This window comes from Nesoenas mayeri (assembly GCF_963082525.1).
Source record: "Nesoenas mayeri genome assembly, chromosome: 4".
In the NCBI taxonomy this organism is placed as follows: Eukaryota; Metazoa; Chordata; class Aves; order Columbiformes; family Columbidae; genus Nesoenas; species Nesoenas mayeri.
This window is the reverse complement of record NC_137540.1, coordinates 37,026,197-37,043,315: the sequence shown is the minus strand read 5'-3', so window position 1 is coordinate 37,043,315 and position 17,119 is coordinate 37,026,197. Positions and strand designations below refer to the sequence as shown.

Below are 17,119 nucleotides of genomic sequence, written 5' to 3'. Positions count from 1 at the left end.
ATTTGAATCACTTTTGTTCAGAAAACTGTAAACTTTCCCTATTTCAGAAGTAGAAAACTGTTTTCAATGTATTTCTTGTTCTTGTTTCAAATAGTGTCTTCAGTTTTGGATTTAGTGTATGAGACGATCAGTAAATGTACATATTTATCAATTAGAAACTATGAATTTTAGGTCACATAATCTTCAAAAATCTTGATGAAAGAACATATATATTGTATGGTCTTGCTCTTAAAAGTTTGGAAATGCCAGAAATTAAAACTGCTTAGTTTTAGTTTCTGTCATATGTATTCTACAATTGTTAATGGCGTGGTCTTTAGTAAATGTTAATACTTTGTTTATTCATAAGACCCCTGTACCATTCACTGCATATAATAGAATGAAGTGCTGTTCGTCATTTCGTTTTGTCGAGCCTTTTCTGTTTGTGACCCCTGTCTTTGATCTTCTTGCTCAAACCGTGCGGAAGATAATGACAATTCTTCTTGGATTTTTAAAACGTTCCTCAGAACACAAAATGCTTTAAAAATTCCTCATGTTCAGAATAAGAAGAAAGGTAAAGAAAACGAGGTGCCATTCACATTAATAGTAGGAAGGATGAGATAAAGGTCGTGAGTGTATGGTGTTTAGAGTCTTAACCTTTAATCTGAGCATTTAGCAGCCTATCTAGCATTTTTATAAAATTTGACATAATCAAAGGATGGCTTCCATCAGCACTGAAGTACTGGAGTACTGAATTTAGCACTTGGTCTATTTGGATTCTGGGCTTTATTTTAATGATGTTATTTCATAATAGATTTGCCTATAAATTTTCCCAATTTTTAAAAAAGCAGGGTGAGAAACCCCCCCCTTTACAGGACTGAGGTGAGGCTGCCTGGTGTTTAGTTTCCTGCATCCACCTGCTTGCATTTTATTTTTTTTTAAGATACTAGCTTGTTTTCTAATTCCCAGAGATCAGTCTGATACAGTCCACCATTTTTCGTAGATACAAACCGTAGCCTCACAATGAGATTGTCCTTCTCTTCTTCAGACTGTGGCATTGTATGCAGGGGCCAGGGCGTAAGTTTCACCCTTGTTACCAAGGGGTTGTGCATTAGTGAAGAGGCACCTGAGGAAATTGGACATTGACCCTTCTAAACAGGTGTATTCAAGGCCCACAGATGGTCTTCTACCTCACACATGGCATGTTTTCAACTCTTCTCTCAGCTCTGTTAGACTACATCTCCTGCAGTCTAACAAATCTGTTTTAAAGCTCTCCTCACATGTTGCATATTGACAGCATGATAGGAGGAGCATGGCCAAAAGTTTTTGTATGTGTTTGCAGTGAAAATACGGTTCATTATATTTTTATTCATGATGAGAAATATGAGATGCATTTTCAAAGAAGCAATGTTTTAAATTTTATTAGGATTGAGAAGCTTGTAGTGTTCATGCTTTGATATATTAATCCATTAATTTTCAAAATGTTATTCAGTATTTTCTTGTTATTTCTGAATGTAAGCTTTGTTGAGCATTTGGTATGTCTTGGCAATTCTATGCTATTCAAACTTCCCGTTAGTAGTGCTACTAGTACGAAATAGCCTCCACAGAAATCTCACTGAATGAGATCTGTGAAATGGAGAGAAAGGGCTGAAAAGTGGTGGCTCTTAGCCCAGCCTCATCAGCAGTACCAGAAGCACGAGGCAAATAAAAGGGAGAGGGATAAACAGTGAGCCTGGAGAGCTGAGTGCGAGCATTGCTGGAAGCAGCTACAGATTCTAATAGTGTTTTGCCAGCTCTGTGAATACAAGCCTCACGGGTGGCATGGCCCAAGAGTCTAGAGCAGCCGAGGAAGCTGACATCAGCCTTCCTGGAGACTGGCATTGAACAACAAACCCGTGTTCTTCCACCTGTCACTCCAGCACCCCACTTGAGGAGGCTCAGTGCCAGACAAATAGGAAAGGAATTTTGCAGCAAGGCTCAGTCCTGCCTACAGGTGTTTAAATACTTCATTACTAGAGGAGCAATACTGATATTATGTCTGTGGTGGTTCATTATTTTGAAATTTGTTTTCTCATATTGATTCTTTGATTTACTAAATTGATCTTTAAGATTACCTGATTCCCAGAAGTACTGGATGTGAAGTGCCACTGCCTTTATCTGTGTCTGAGGTGCTTTATGCACTGAGCTGCTTCTGATGGTTTTGGTTAAACTAAGTATATTTCTTATGGGAAACTTAATCTCAGGAAAAGGAATCAAATCTGGTAGTAGTCACCTTTCCATGCTAGCCTGTGAGAATCTTCTAGACTTTTTTTTTGTTATTCCTTTAGTCCAGATAATAAATCAGATTGTTTTTCTCTTTAAACCTTGATTCACTAAAGAAGGCTTCCTGCTCTGTGCTTCTTTGGAGTGTTGGAAAGAAATCCTCAGTGATGGCTTCATAGGAAGCATAAGAGGTATCTGAGATGGTGAGCACAGGTAGATCCTTTGAGAAGGAAGTATAGAGCCAAAAATTTCACTAGACAAACAGTTCTGATCCTGTTTCTGCTGCAGGTCCTTAGCTATGTGATATCACATAAGGCAGGTACATATTGTCCTATTGAGAGCCTCTGGGACAATTAATAAAAAATGTGCTCAGGAGCACATGGTCCATCCAGGCTTCTTGTCCTCACAGATGTTCTGAGATACATAAGATACTATGATATTAAATATGTTTTTGAAGAGTGTGGTAGATACCTTATTCCCTTGAGTGCACTATCCTGCAGTTAACTGACTAAACTAACACGCCACATTTATACAAAAATGTGCTCACATGGCTCATGATCGATCAGATGTCATGCAAGTCAGCAGAGCTGAGAAGCAGCATCTGATAGGCGGGTGGGTATCCACATGCTGCTGAAGAGCGTGTCTGTGTCCTGGATGAGGATTCCAGACTGGTTCAGATTTCATGTTGAAGAATATCCCAGTATACAAGCATCATGCATTTTCATGGTGCAACTTGTACTTCCCCAGTTATGGTTTGCATTTTGGGGTAGTACTCTCCTTAATTGTGGTTGGTGTATCTTTGTTGCTCTGTATATGCTGCCTGTGGCCCTCATTTATTTGAGGAAAACAGAGTCTTTAGGAGTGGTAGATTTCCCATATGATGGAAGCGCTGACGATGTCTCATCCTTTTATTGCTGCAATAGTTCTCCTTATGACTAGCAATTTAAGGATCTACAGGGTAATGGCAATCTTGCTGACATTGGGCTGAAGGTCCTGGAGCAAGATATAAGCAGAAAAAAAAAATCTGCACATTGTTGGTGCTAACTTTCTTTTTCCAGTACTGGAAAGAGAGAGGATGAGACAGAGGTATTGGGTTACAACCCTACCACAGGTCTTTCAGTGACACTTATTGATAGAATATAAATACGTGTTATGAAGTCACTGGGCAGGTTCGATGCAGATAAATCCAACCCTCTGCCATTGAAGATGTGCAAATATGTAAAGGGGAGATAGTTGGTGAGCTCAAGTCTGCTGCAGAAGTGAGTTTGGGCAAGTGAAGGGCTGCAATATGGGACAGTTGGCTTGTGTAAATGGAGTCTGAAAATAGCATAGCTACCAAATAGCGAAGACTTAGCCCAAAAGAGGTAAAGAGCTTTCAGATCAGATGAGAAGCAGATGTATGTACTTGAGATGCAGATATAAGAAATGGAATAGAAAACCCATTAAGAACTCCTTGAAATTAAGACCGACAAAATACTCTCATAGCTAATGACAGCAAGAAAAAAATCTAAATCTGGTACTGTAGGTTTTGAGCTATGTTAGGGAGTATGTGCAGCCTGAAAGACTTCTGTTTCTGAAGTTGTCAAAATATGATTTCATGTTCATCTACGAACTGGAGAGCTGCTCTTTGATAAAAAAAACAAACCCCTATGTAGGAATAAGGAGGCCAGCAGTAAAATGTATTTTTTGCATTATGATAAGCTGTGTAAAATTTGAGTGGAATTTTGTATGGGCAGAATTTAGTTTGGTGTTGAATAAAGTTCAGGAAATCCTATATCTTTCTTGCTTTGGTAACTGTTAGAAGTATTGTTTCTTGAAAAGGCATTATATACCCAGTACCTCTCATTGAACAGTTCCCTGTTAGACTTTTCCCTAAACTATTTTTTATAAGTCTCACAATTAATAATCTCCCTACTGTACAAACTGTACTGTAGCAGTGAATTTATACTTGGATAAAATACAAAGATAATTCTAAATTCAGAAAACTTCTTCAATGTCAGTGAATTATCTAACATATATCAGTTTCAATTTTAATATATAGGGCTTTTGATACATAGGCCATACTAGAGATAAAATGTGAACACAAAACAAGGACTGGATTTGCTTTGTTCATTTTTTTAGGTCAACCTTGATCTGGAAATATTTGTGAAGAAACTGCCCTCTTTGCTGTAGGACACCTGCTGTTCTCTGAGTCAGACTCAGCATATCTACCGTGTATTGTTATAGATTTTTGTTGGATAATAATTCAAGTGATGTCAGCAATATATGGCAGCATCTACAGAAAATGTTAGAGAGATCAATAAAGTGATGCAACAAATGCTTTACAGCAGAAAATTAATAGACTCATAGTTTGTCTCCCTTTCAAAAGCTGAAATCTTCTTCTCTATATTGTCAGATAAGTTTTTTTCCAGTGAGCTTTTTTTCTTTTACTGTACTTAAATGTGTATTTCTTAAAACTCATGTAGCAACTGTTTTTTTAAGAATGAGAAGTATTCATATAGAAGTCCAAAAAGAAGTAATAAAAGTGAGGGTTTTTTTCTTCATTTATTGAAACTTTTCTGATTATGGTGCTTTGGTCATTGTGAATCCTTTTCTTTAGACTGTCAGATTTTCAGGCTGCATACATGGTATTTGTTTTAAGGTAAGCCATTTTCAGGAAAAAAATATTTTTTAGTCTCAAAGTGCATATGTAATTGTAGCATGAATTTCAACTCTTAGAAACACTCCATCTCTATGATCCTGACTGAGCATGATGCTTAAACATGCATAATTTTACGGTATGGATATTAAACTGATTGAAATCCATCATACACAGTTATTAGAAGTGATTTATGTGTCTCAGACAGAGAGAGACTTCAATTATTGAAATTTCACATAGTTTCAAGTAGAGCAGCAAGGATGAATTTTCCTTTTAAAATGCATGGATACCTTTAGCTAGAAGATGTTGAAAAAGCCTTATGGTTACAGTGAAAAATTTGTGACTTTATTCTGTATAATTCTACAACTTGCTCTTTAACATGCCTAGAGCAAAGGCAAGGAAGCCCCTGAAGAAAATCAGAAGTCATAGACTTTGTCCTGAGACATTGCCTTTTGCATTTAAAGGAAATGAGGCTTTGTAAGTTATATTATCATCTTGTTGATATTCTGAAGAGGATATTGAACACTAGAATAATGAAACTCTTAATGACTGAAGATCAGGAAAGGTCTGAATATAACAGGAAGCCAGGTTCTTCTACACGTGATAGGTGAAATAGCTTTAGGAATATTTGTAAAGTTGTGGATCTGTAATTTATTGAAACAGTTTCCTTACTTAATCTGAGAATCAATTAACTATTTTATTTTGGTTATAGAGGCATATAAAGATTTTGTTTAACTTATCCAATAATGGACTTTAAGTAACTCTTTAGGAATATCAGTACAGGTATGCATGGTATGTGAGTATATATATTTAGATTCAAGACAGAAAATTCCATGCAAACCATAATCCATTCAAACCATCATACAATTAAAACAAAACAAACCAAGCAAACAAAAAAACCACCCAAAACAAAGCAAGCAAACAAAAACAACAAAACACAACCAAAACCCACCCCCTCTAACCTAAAAGGAAAATGGAGGGGCAGGCATAATGGGGAGAAGAATTCCGTACAAAATAGTGTTATTTTGTTGTGTATAGATGCATTGTGCTGCTTCATCTTGAATGCTCTGCACAACTCTGGACATACTGTATAAAAAAAAAAATAGACTTTGAAAAGATTCAGAAAAGAGTAGCAGGAGTGGCTTTGTAGGCAGAAGTCAGCTAAGACTCTTACTTCTAGAAATGCCTGAGGGATGTTATATTTGGAATCTGTGAAGTTGTCTACAATATAGAGGTGAGCAAGATTTATTGTCTGGTTGGTTTGAGGCCAACTTGAGAATGTGTAATACAAGCCCCACTCTTATGTTCTTCCTTAAGCATTATACAGGAGAAGGGATTTTGATCTCACTCAGGATGACTGCTCTGTTGTTCTCAAAGTCTTATGTTCTAGTTATTCTAACTTTTCAGCATTTTAATATTTTCTGAATAGGCTCATTGTGGGTGAACATTACTGACTTAATAGTAATGGAAAGAGATTTTACCACTTTCATGTATGAGACTCAGATTTTTCCAGTATTTAAACTTTTTATAAACTGAGGTTTCTCTATGGTGATATTTGTGATCTTCTAGCAAGTGGGATGGAACTGCTGGACTGTGACAATAGGCCCACTGCAGTTTGTGAACCTTAATTTATAGAGACATTAAAATGTTTGTACAATCTTTTCAATGCTTTGTTCTAGAGAACAGCAAATTAAGACATGATAATAAATAATTCTAGTAATTTTCCTGTTCCACCTATTACCTGAGCTGTGCAGATCAGTTTACGTACGTCTCAGCTATGAATTTGTAATTTATTATCAAACTTATTAAAATATTGAAAGCAACTTATTTAATTCAAGCTTTTCCTTCTTGAAATTGTAGTCTAATACAGCTGATGACATAATCAGTAGGATATTTTATGTTTAGGAAGATGATTTGTAGAAAATAGAGCTAATTAGACTTAATGACAGGTCTCACTGATGCAGTTGAAAGCTACATAACAGTATATGTTTTTAAAAAATCTATGTATCATTCTTTAAAATATATTTATTGATTATGACTTTGGAGCTTGAGTTTTGAAAAATCAGTAATAGAAAACATAAATAAATTTTTCAGTATCATAGAACTTAAAGTACGGGAAAACTACTGTAACATTTAAAAAGCAATGTTAGAAGTGTTACCTATATAAGTACTGTGACAAATACTTTTTCTGTTCTAAATGCTAGTAAGTAACATTGTTTGAGTAGCATTTTTACTTAATTAATTCAAATGCCCTCTGAATTACTTTGTTTTATTTTTTGTGGGTAATTTGTCCCATTATGATGACTGTAATATTTTTCTCATTTGTCTTTTACTGCTTGCCTTTTCTAGGAAGTTGAGGTTGGTATACATCTTCTGTCTTTCATGATTCTGTGAGTTTTTCATATATACATTGATTCCTTACATTTTACTAAATGTAGGTTGTTTGTCCTTCCAGGATGATTATTTTCGCACATGGAGTCCGGGTAAACCATTCGATCAAGGTAAGATTTTGCTACTATTTTTTTTACAGGTTAAAATTTAAGTATTTGTGATTGTGCTCCTGTTCTAGAATACCTGCAGAATTCTGTGAATTTGTCATTTTCTCCCTCTTTAAGTGATCACTTTAAAGAGGACCAGAAATTGAGCCTAATCATCATTTTATATCTGTGATTTTTGGAAACTTTTGTTGATTAGAGACAGAGATGTGTGCATTAGGAAGCTCCAAAGTAGCCTGAAGCTCCCCTCATATGAACAAGTTAATGGGGTTTGGGTGGTTCTGTTTTGTTTTATTTATATATTTAAGCACTTTTGCATTTTCAGTAGGACATCTGAAGAACAGACATACAGTCTGATTTTTGTCTTTTGCTGTTTAAAAAAAAAAAAATCATTAAAGTGTTGAAAATCACTTTATATCCACTGATAAAGGAAGATCTGGAAAAACAGTTTTGGAAGTCTCTGTCATGTTCACGTGATCTGTCTTGAGGCAAAACACAGATGGAGCTTAGAGAATGCTACAGTACAACAATTTCAGCCTTAAAATAATTTGAGGAAACACAGCAAATTTTCATATTAAACATTACCTCTGCAGGCTCATCAATATAATCCACTTCATGTATGTTGTTTCAAAGTATATGACTACTTGATCCTTTTATTTTTTTTAATTATTTCCAGGAGCACTTCAGAGACTTTTTCTCTTCTGATAATTCCAATGGCACAAATGCAATGAAGAAACAGTGTAGGGGCTTGTACACTAGAGACTGAGATTAAAATGTATTGCAAAAATAATGTTTACTTAATTTAAAGAATGTTCTGCATAACAGATACTGACTTTTAACGAAGATCTATAATGAATTGTATTTTATTACAACGACATCTCTTGGAGATGGACTTTCCACCATGTTCTATGCCTTTGTCACTTTAATTCAGGATTACTGTGGTACACCTGTGAAAGGAAATCCTTTAATTTCTTAAATGAATGTACCTGGCTTGTTTTGCCAGTTTGTGGAAGAGAGGAGTAGATGGAGGGGAAAAATGTCACATTTATGTTATCACTACTCTGTGAATTGTGGTGATTTTCTTCTGGTTTGGTGAAAATCTGTAAGTGGTAATCTTGATCCATGGCAGCCTATTTCACAGATCATGCATCTCTCCTCATTATATACTAATACATTAGGAAAAAGTACTTGACTTTAGGCTCCTCAGATAAAAATGTTCCTTTCTTTTAGTGAAGTACCTCATCTAAGAAGCAGAATTATCACTTCACTACAAATTACCTTTAGTCTATTCATTTTCTTGTTTGGTTTGGTTTTTTGTGTTTGTTTGTTTATTTGTTTGTTTTTCTCTTTTTAATAGAGGGACATGGTCTGCAAATACATTTTTAGTTTGAGAACTAGATTATAATTTAGTGACTTACTGGTGGTAAAATCTTTCATCAGAAGACATTGACTTTGATACACTGTAAATTTTTCTTGTGACTTTTTAATTTTTTGTTATCACATACTTGAGATGTGTTGGTGTGTGGTGTTTGCTGTTGTTTTGTTTGTTTGTTTTTTGTTTGTTGTGTTTCTCCCAGTTTGCTGTTAGTTTTTCAGAAGTTATGCTGAAGTATTATTTTTTTCCACCACATTTACACTCTTACACAACCTGGCTTGTTCTATTACTCTGAGTTCTTTGGAGATCCCGATGCTAATGTTTATAGAATACTTTTCTGAATTTGCAAACAACCCAACTAAGAAAACATGTTAAGGTTATCTGTCCTAACTTGTTCGCAAAATGCATTGTGTATTGAGTAGTGTGAATATTTTAACAGCATGCCTACAGAGTTCAACTTTCTATTTTCATGTCCTTGTTAACTGAACATTAACATTGAAGAGTGAAATGCATTTTCTGGGTAGTTCTTCTATCTACATTTTACTGTGTAATTTATAACTGAAAACCGAATAATGCTAGCTGGGAACACTTTTCAATAATAAAAGGTACACTGCAGTTTTGTTATTTAAAAACTATTGCCAGTGTCTTAATTTGTCGATCTATCATTTAAAGAGTATCAGGTATTGTTACCTGCCAGTGCATTGCCTTTCACTTTTTTTGCAATAACTGCTACAGTCTTTGTATTGAATTTAGCAATGATATTGAATTGTGCTGCATGTCAAAAGATTTAGTGTTTCTTAAGAATTAGATATTTTCTAGACTCTGACATACAGATATTATTTATTAAGCAGAGGCTTGCATGCTGTTGTTTGGTTGAAAGTCTGTAGATAACATCATTGACTAGATCTGGAAGATACAACAAGAGACAGACAAAGTTTTCCGAGTCGATATCTTGGTCTCCATGTTGTAAGAACTGACTTCCTCTTATTTCTGGTTGCCATCGGAAAGCATTTTTTTGAAACATAGGAAAATATTCCTGAAAATAAATATAACTATGGAAGTACCATGTGCTTGTTGATACATTCGAGACTCTCTCATCAAATGGGAAAAGTGATCTTGGGTGATATTTTGTGGGAAGAGCCATTCGTACTTTGTAAGTGTGGCAACCTTGCAAATGTCAGTTCCTTAGGACTGAATATGTCCATGATTTACTGAAGAAATCTAGTCCTTTATGATTCCTTATGTTCGCTAATAAAAGAGACAGCAGTGACAAAATCAGCACGTATTTTTTTCATCATATTATTTAATTGAGATAGTTTTTATAGTCTACCAGCTCTCACTTTTTTCCAAGTTTTAGGTGTACGTTCTGGTAGTCTGTACGTGTTGTTCCAGGGCAGTGCCATAAGCACTGCACCAGCACCCTTCCACCTCAGTTGTGTGCCACTTCACTCCTAAGTTTAAAGTTAGATAGGGTTTAACTATTAATTAGCATTTTTACCTCAGTGGCTGTACATGTAGACTTACAGGTTTTTAATTTATTTTATTTTTTTTTTTCTTTTACCAAAGTGAACTATTCAAAACAATAAATGGAGACATGACAAATGACTGACTGTGAAGTCCTGTGACCTATCGGGTTTTGTTGCAATCCAAGCAGTCTGTGTTAGAGAATCTTTATGACGGTTTCCCATTCAATCTCCTGTTATTGCCATTCTGGTTTGTGCAGCAGCTACTCTCTCAAGTGAGAGTATTCCTTAAAAAACATTGTCCCAAATAAAAACATGACACTTCAACAACAACTTTTTAATATGTAGAAATATACTTGCAGTGAAAGGCTAAAATTACTCACTATACAGATCTATGTAATTCCATTAGCATCAATAAGAGGGGTTACATGAAGATATGTCTGAGCATTCCAGGAGGTTAGCCCTTACTGTGAAATGCATAGTGATATTTACTCCTGGTCTGCAAAATCTAGGTTATTTTAAAAGAGGGAAAAATATTATAAGTTGCATTGCAATCCATCAATACTGTTCCTTAAAGCAACATCTGACATTTTCCAAATACTTGTTCCCATTGAACTCTCTTTTTCTTATATACATGTAACATAGAAAAATGTATTTAAATACATGTTTTGACTAGATATATATACACACACATATTTATGTATTTCTATAAATATCACAATGTAAATTCTTAATAAACAGTCATGTGGGGCAGATATTATTATTGGAATGAATCTGAATGTTGTATTAATTGTATTTCAGTTGCTTCTAAAAGGCAAGTTTTATCCTTTCAGTGGTTTTAGAAACAAGCAGATGTTTTGTGTTTTGGGCTATGCCAAGTTGGATATTTTAGTAGCTTTGATGTATGTTTTATCAATGTTTTCTCAAATTAAAAACCATAGTTGCTAACACGTTTTCTTCATATACCACTTTTACATCAGATAAAAATATGCAGGATATTTTTGGCACATATTATTTTTAGACTACAGATGGTAGCAAAGCTTGGAGGGTGTAGCTATTGAATAAAACTGCATACACAGAGACACTAGCGTAATTTTTTAAAGTGCAAAGGATGTTTTCCTTTGCTCAATAGAAATACCTTGGAGGAACAGTGGAGTATTTCCATGTAATGGAAAAAATATGAAATGACATTTCCATGGAGGATGAACACCCTGAAGATATAGTTGGTTTGTAGATATATTTATAACATTTCTTGTAGAGCATTCCACTGAACTGGTTTTTGCCTTTATAATATCAGGTTATATTAGATGTCTGTTTACAGCAGAAATATTGTAGATACCATTTTACAGCAGAAATAGATTTTGAAATAATTACAAACACTTACATTTTAGTTGAGCCTTTGCCTTTTAGCTCTTTATGTTTCATCTACCTAGTTCTGTAATAATTTGGGTAGCTAAGGATGTGGAGGTTCATGCAAACACATATCTATAATTTCTGAATATTTTTATGTACTGTGAACTGAAATCATTCAGAGTCATATTGAATAAAATCATTTAATTCACTCAGTTGCAGGCCCTGGGAAGCTACATGGGAGTTAATGAAGATCCATTAGTTGAAGACTGTTAAAACAGTCACGCAGACTTAACTTGGCTACATTTGATATATGTATTTATGATCTAGTTTTTATAGGAAATAAATTGATGTTTTAAAACTAGGAATATATTCATGACTTTTAAGACAAATTAGAGTACTTTGCAATTAAAATGTGTTACATATGATTTTAAATATAGACCAGTCTTAGTAAATAAGCATGAAATATTTTTAACAGCTTTTCAGTGATTCTTCATTATTTCTCTTTTATAAATTTCTCTACTGTGCTTACACCACAAAAGTGACTTGTCCTATACTGTTCACAGTCGTGGCTCCTAACTCAGGTTCATTGAGTAGTATGCAGCTGTTTCTCTAGCTGTGGATCTCAAATTGTTTCAGTATTTATCTGTGTAGAATCATTGCATGGATTCTAAATTCTTACAGCTGTTTTAAGAAAGGCTGTATAAAGGGTTTTTCGTGAGGCTGAACCAGCCCATAATAACAGATTTTGCTTGCCTTCAGTAGCAGTTTCACCACTCATTCCTGCTCCTCTGACACCCTTTCTTTGTGCCCTGATATTACGTCTGTAGAGTCACTGATTCTTTAGTTGTCATAAGATAAATTAAAAAGTGCTGGGATCTTGTTTGTTTGTTTGCTTGTTTGTTTTTAATCTGGCTAAATCATTCATACCCAAGCATAGAAAACCAGAAATGTGGCACACGGCTACTGTGACTGGCTAGAGCTGGAGTGCCAGACCTTCTTTAGCTGGCAGCAAAGGGTGCATGGAACCATTTCTTTGCATTCTCAAACCTGCTAAACTTTAGTTCTGCAAATCTCTTCATTTTTGAAGTCCAACTTTTGCCTGCTGTGCTGGGATGTCCCAGTTAACTGCCTTGAGTCACAGGTGCCATCACTCCCAGAGGACTGTGTGCTTGAAAATGTTTTGGTGTGTACTAGGACTGCTGCTTTGCAGGCTCACTTAATGGCCTAATGAACTTTATGTTTGCCACAGGAATTTAATACAAAAGCTTGTAAAATAGCTAATAGAGGAAGTCATTAAGAATATGTAATCTGAAATCACATGTTACTGTCTAGTGGTGAGGGAAAAAGAAATAGTTTAATGAATACCTTTAAAAAACAAACACCCAACAAAGAATGTAAAGAAGAAAAAAACATGTACATAGTTTTCTTGAACTTCAATAGAAGAATGACAGTTCTTAAAGCACATTTTAAATGTTCAAAGTTGCCTTTCAACCCCTTTTTATTTAATTGCCTCAGATTTATAACCCGTTTCCTTCCTTCTTAACTAAGGTTTTTCTTGTCTGTTTCTGTAATCCTGTTTATCTCTTGTTCACATATATGTAACTCTTTACTAATTTTTTATGTACACTGTGTAATGAACATACATCCCAGGACAAATAAGTTGCAGTATGTCATTGGCATGTAAAATTCTTGTTAGTAATGTCTGCATTGTCCTTGCATTTTGATGGACAGGATTGTGAGAGAATAATAGGATTTCAGGATTGTGCCTCAACTTCTTATTTAATTAACAGAAATTGTTTTATTAGCATCTGTGACATTCTAAGAAACCTCTCATGTCAGAATCTGCATGTCCAGCAGTAAATAAAAAACATTTTATTATTTGAACCTTGAATATATTAGATTTGAGAATCAGTGAGACAGACTAAAGGGCAGATACAGCAGTTACATTTGTGAATTTAGGTTTTTTTTCCATAGAGGCTACTTTAAGTTCTTTAAAGAGGAGGAAGGGAGGGAAGGAAGGAGGGTGGGTATAATTCTGGAATATTCACTCTGCTCTTGTATACTACATGATATGTAATTAAATATATTCAGGCTTTGTTTTTTATTTAGCTATGTCTCATTTAAAATGAGACTTTCTCTCTGTAAGTCACCTCCAAGTCACAGGTTTTAAACTAACATTTTGTTCATAAAAATATACTTATGGATGGAAACAAATGGATTGCCTCACATATTGAAACATTTACTGTGAAACTGACAGAATCATAGAACAGAATCATTTTGTTTGGAAGAGACCCTCACAATCAGAGTCCAACCATAGGTACAGCCTAGGTACAGCCTTAATAATTTCAAAACAAGACTTGGGCAAAAATTGCAAAAAGTATCTGTAGGTCAGATAAAATATGAATATTGGTACTATAAAAATATTTGTGATATTAATAAAACCAGGTTGTAAAATGCTCACTGGTATTTGCTGGACACTTTTTTGTATTTATCTGCTAATAGAAAAAGTAAGTATAAGCTTTCAAAGTGTTGAGTCAAGGTGCCTTTTGGAGACAAAGGCCAGGCTTGGCTGTGGAATGCTCTGTCCTGAAGCATTGCACGCTCTGAGGTCATCTTGCTTGACTTCTTATCTCCAGTGTTCCTACTCTCCTCTCCAGCCTGTCCATGTACTGGGAATATGCAAGGCCCTCCTTTTCTGTGCTATGCCAGGTGTTGAGAACTGAGAGTCAGGACACACAGGTACATACTGAAAAGGGACTGAAATTGTAGATTGCTTTATTACAGGCTAGTAACTGCAGAAGACCTGGAGTGCTGTCTGTATTTCCAAACTATAGTGTTCTCTGCATCTGGAGACCAGAAATGTTTTATGCAAACATGAATCTAGGCATCCAAGATAAACCCTGGAAAGAATGTTATGAACTGATTTTTTAATGCAGTAGGTCCAATTGCTTTGCATTTATCATTTTAAAGAAGATAAGTTCATATATATAAAAAATATTTATTTATTTATTTATTTATTTATTTATTTCCTATTAGCCACTTAAATCTACTTCAAACTTTTACAGGTTTGGTATATTTGTGGTTGTCATCCTGTAACAGTGAAATATCTTTATAAATACTGCAAAACTGAAGCATATGAGAATTACCATTAATTTCAGTATTTTAAGCTCAAAGAACATCTCCTAGATTGTTTATCTTAGCCAGAATGTATACAAAAGCTTAACTGACTTAAAAATTAATGTGCTCTGTATATTGTGATGCAAGATATGATTTCAACTTTTGTGAATTCTTCACAGAATATATTTTATGTAGAAATTTTCATTCAGTTTTATCACAAATACATTTTCTGATTACTTTTGTTATACCAGGCTCTTCAAAATACATATATATGCATATTGCTGATGTATTAGATATTTTATATGAATAGTCTGCTGGATTCTGGCTTAGTTGGTTTAAAAAAGTTAAAAGATGAAGTGGATTGCAGTAAAAAATCTGATTAAAATGCCCTCTTTATTTTAACATAAAAATACATAATTAAATACAGAAATAGAGCAGTTCTCTAAGATACTGGAATTATATTATAATACATCTTATAGCATGCTGTTTTGCAAGGGTAATCATCTTGGCATGTGAGATAATAGGTGGAAGAAGTTTCAAGATGATGCCTTTTTGCTGTCATAAGTATGCAGATGTTTCTTTCCCCTGATTGTCAGAGTTGGAGAACCCAGAGGTCAGTTCTAATGAGGCACCATGTCTCTAAATTATGATTCAGTATATTTCAGAAAAGATAATATAATGTTTAAGTGCTTAGTAGTGACCTTTCAGGTAACCTTAAGGTGTTATTTCTTTCTGCCAAATCAAGGAAGTTGGACATTGTGTTTAAAAAAAAAAAGAAAAAGAAAAAAAAAAAAGTCCTTCCCTAAAGCTGCTGAAATCGTGAAGGTTGGTAGCCAACTATGCACATGTATTTCTAGAAGTCATAGCTGGTTTTGGATATTTTTGGAGTATTTGAGTATTTATTTATTGTAATTTAGAAATTACGAAACTGTTACTGCTAATCATTGAAGAAAGAAAAATGTGGTCACTTCAGGCTGTGGGCCTGGACAAATGTTGTCAAAGGTAACTAGAGTTTTTGGGGTACCTTACCTCTTGAGGGCAAAAAGAGTGTGTGGTGTTTGATTAGGTTTTATTTTTGGTGGAGTCTTTTTTTTTTTTTTTTTTTAAATGATAGTATTGCTGAAATACCTTTTGAAAGTCTGCAGGTAAGCACTGAACATCTGAGAAATTTGGAGTCAGTAACTGTTCTTAAAATCTTGAAAGGAAGGTTTTAGATTTTGTTTTTCATCCACTCATATCTTTGCCCAAAACCTGACAACATAATTAGGACTAAATACAACCTTTGTTCAGGTGTAAACTCTGCTAGGAAAATTACAGCCTATGGTAGTGTAATGTCTGTTAATTTCTGCAGATTTCAAGTGAAAGTTTAATAGTAAAGATACCAAAACATTTAATAAGCATCAGTATATGAAGAGTTGCAACATCTCTGTTTCATAGATGAGAAACCTAATGCACATTGGTTTCAGCAGTACTGAAAGACAATGAAGTGCATCAGTGCATGTTGCTAAGCACACAGTTTGCATTTCAGACGAAGTAAGCAGGCCAGAAATGCCAAACTTGGGCAAAAGTTGTCCCAGTAGGTGGTATTTTTTGATTATTTTAGAGATTTAATGAATGAATATTTAGAAAAAAACTAGGAGGTCATTAAATGATATACCAGTTATTTGACATTCAGCAGTACAAGAGTCTTTTAACTAAGATTTTTTTTAAACAGTTATATTTAAGAAAAAAAAGTGATACACAGATGGCTCCCAGCTGTTTTACACACATTTAGTCATGCAGTAACATGCACTCACATAGACATATTTTTATGATATAAATGATGTCATAATTGTTCATCCTGGAATCTGCCCACTTGGAAAACTTTCTCATCCCTAATATTATCTTGTTGGGGTTACTGAGAGTAATGTTTCTCAGTCAGAGAGTACAGTAACGAAGGAACTCTTGATGGAACATGTCCGCTACAGCTTCTCCAGGACACAAATACCTGCTCTTCTGTGAGCTAGAATGCAAGGGTAGATTAGGACATATAAAGGTTACACCTCTGCATGAATGACTAAAAAATGTGTGGCTCAATGAAGATGATTGTTTTAAAGGGAGTGGAGAAAGAATGAGTGAAGGATTTTGAAATTGTGAAAAAGAGATCAGGCTTCCAGAGGAAGAACAGAGACTGCCAGCTTTTATTTTATTTTTTGAGCAATTATTTTAACTTACATTAACAGTATACAGAATAGCAAGTTGCATATTATGAGTCAGTATTAATGTGTTTTTATATACATATTTTTGAAACTTGAATGGCAAAGTGAGGAAAAGGGAAATATGGCAGTACTTTATGTGTCAGGTAATACTAGCTCGGCATTAGATTTTTTTTTTTGCTCACAAGAACTCTATCTTGCATAATTGCAACCATTACAGGGCAACTTGAGACTCAGTGCTAATG

The 17,119-nt window shown here is 34.6% G+C and overlaps 1 protein-coding gene across 3 annotated transcripts in view; it reads left to right on the top strand.

Moving 5' to 3' along the window:
- Window positions 1–17,119, top strand: part of SPOCK3 (SPARC (osteonectin), cwcv and kazal like domains proteoglycan 3) — a gene marked incomplete at its 5' end in the record, with an annotated part of 190,426 nt that overhangs the window by 61,816 nt on the left and 111,491 nt on the right. For 2 of the 3 annotated variants that reach the window (XM_080344171.1, XM_080344170.1), the window contains one exon: window positions 7,332–7,377. The exons of the other annotated variant lie outside the window; for it this stretch is intronic. In XM_080344171.1, coding sequence (XP_080200297.1) covers window positions 7,332–7,377 — 46 coding nt within the window. The remainder of the gene's footprint in view (window positions 1–7,331; window positions 7,378–17,119) is intronic. 3 annotated transcript variants of the gene reach the window in all.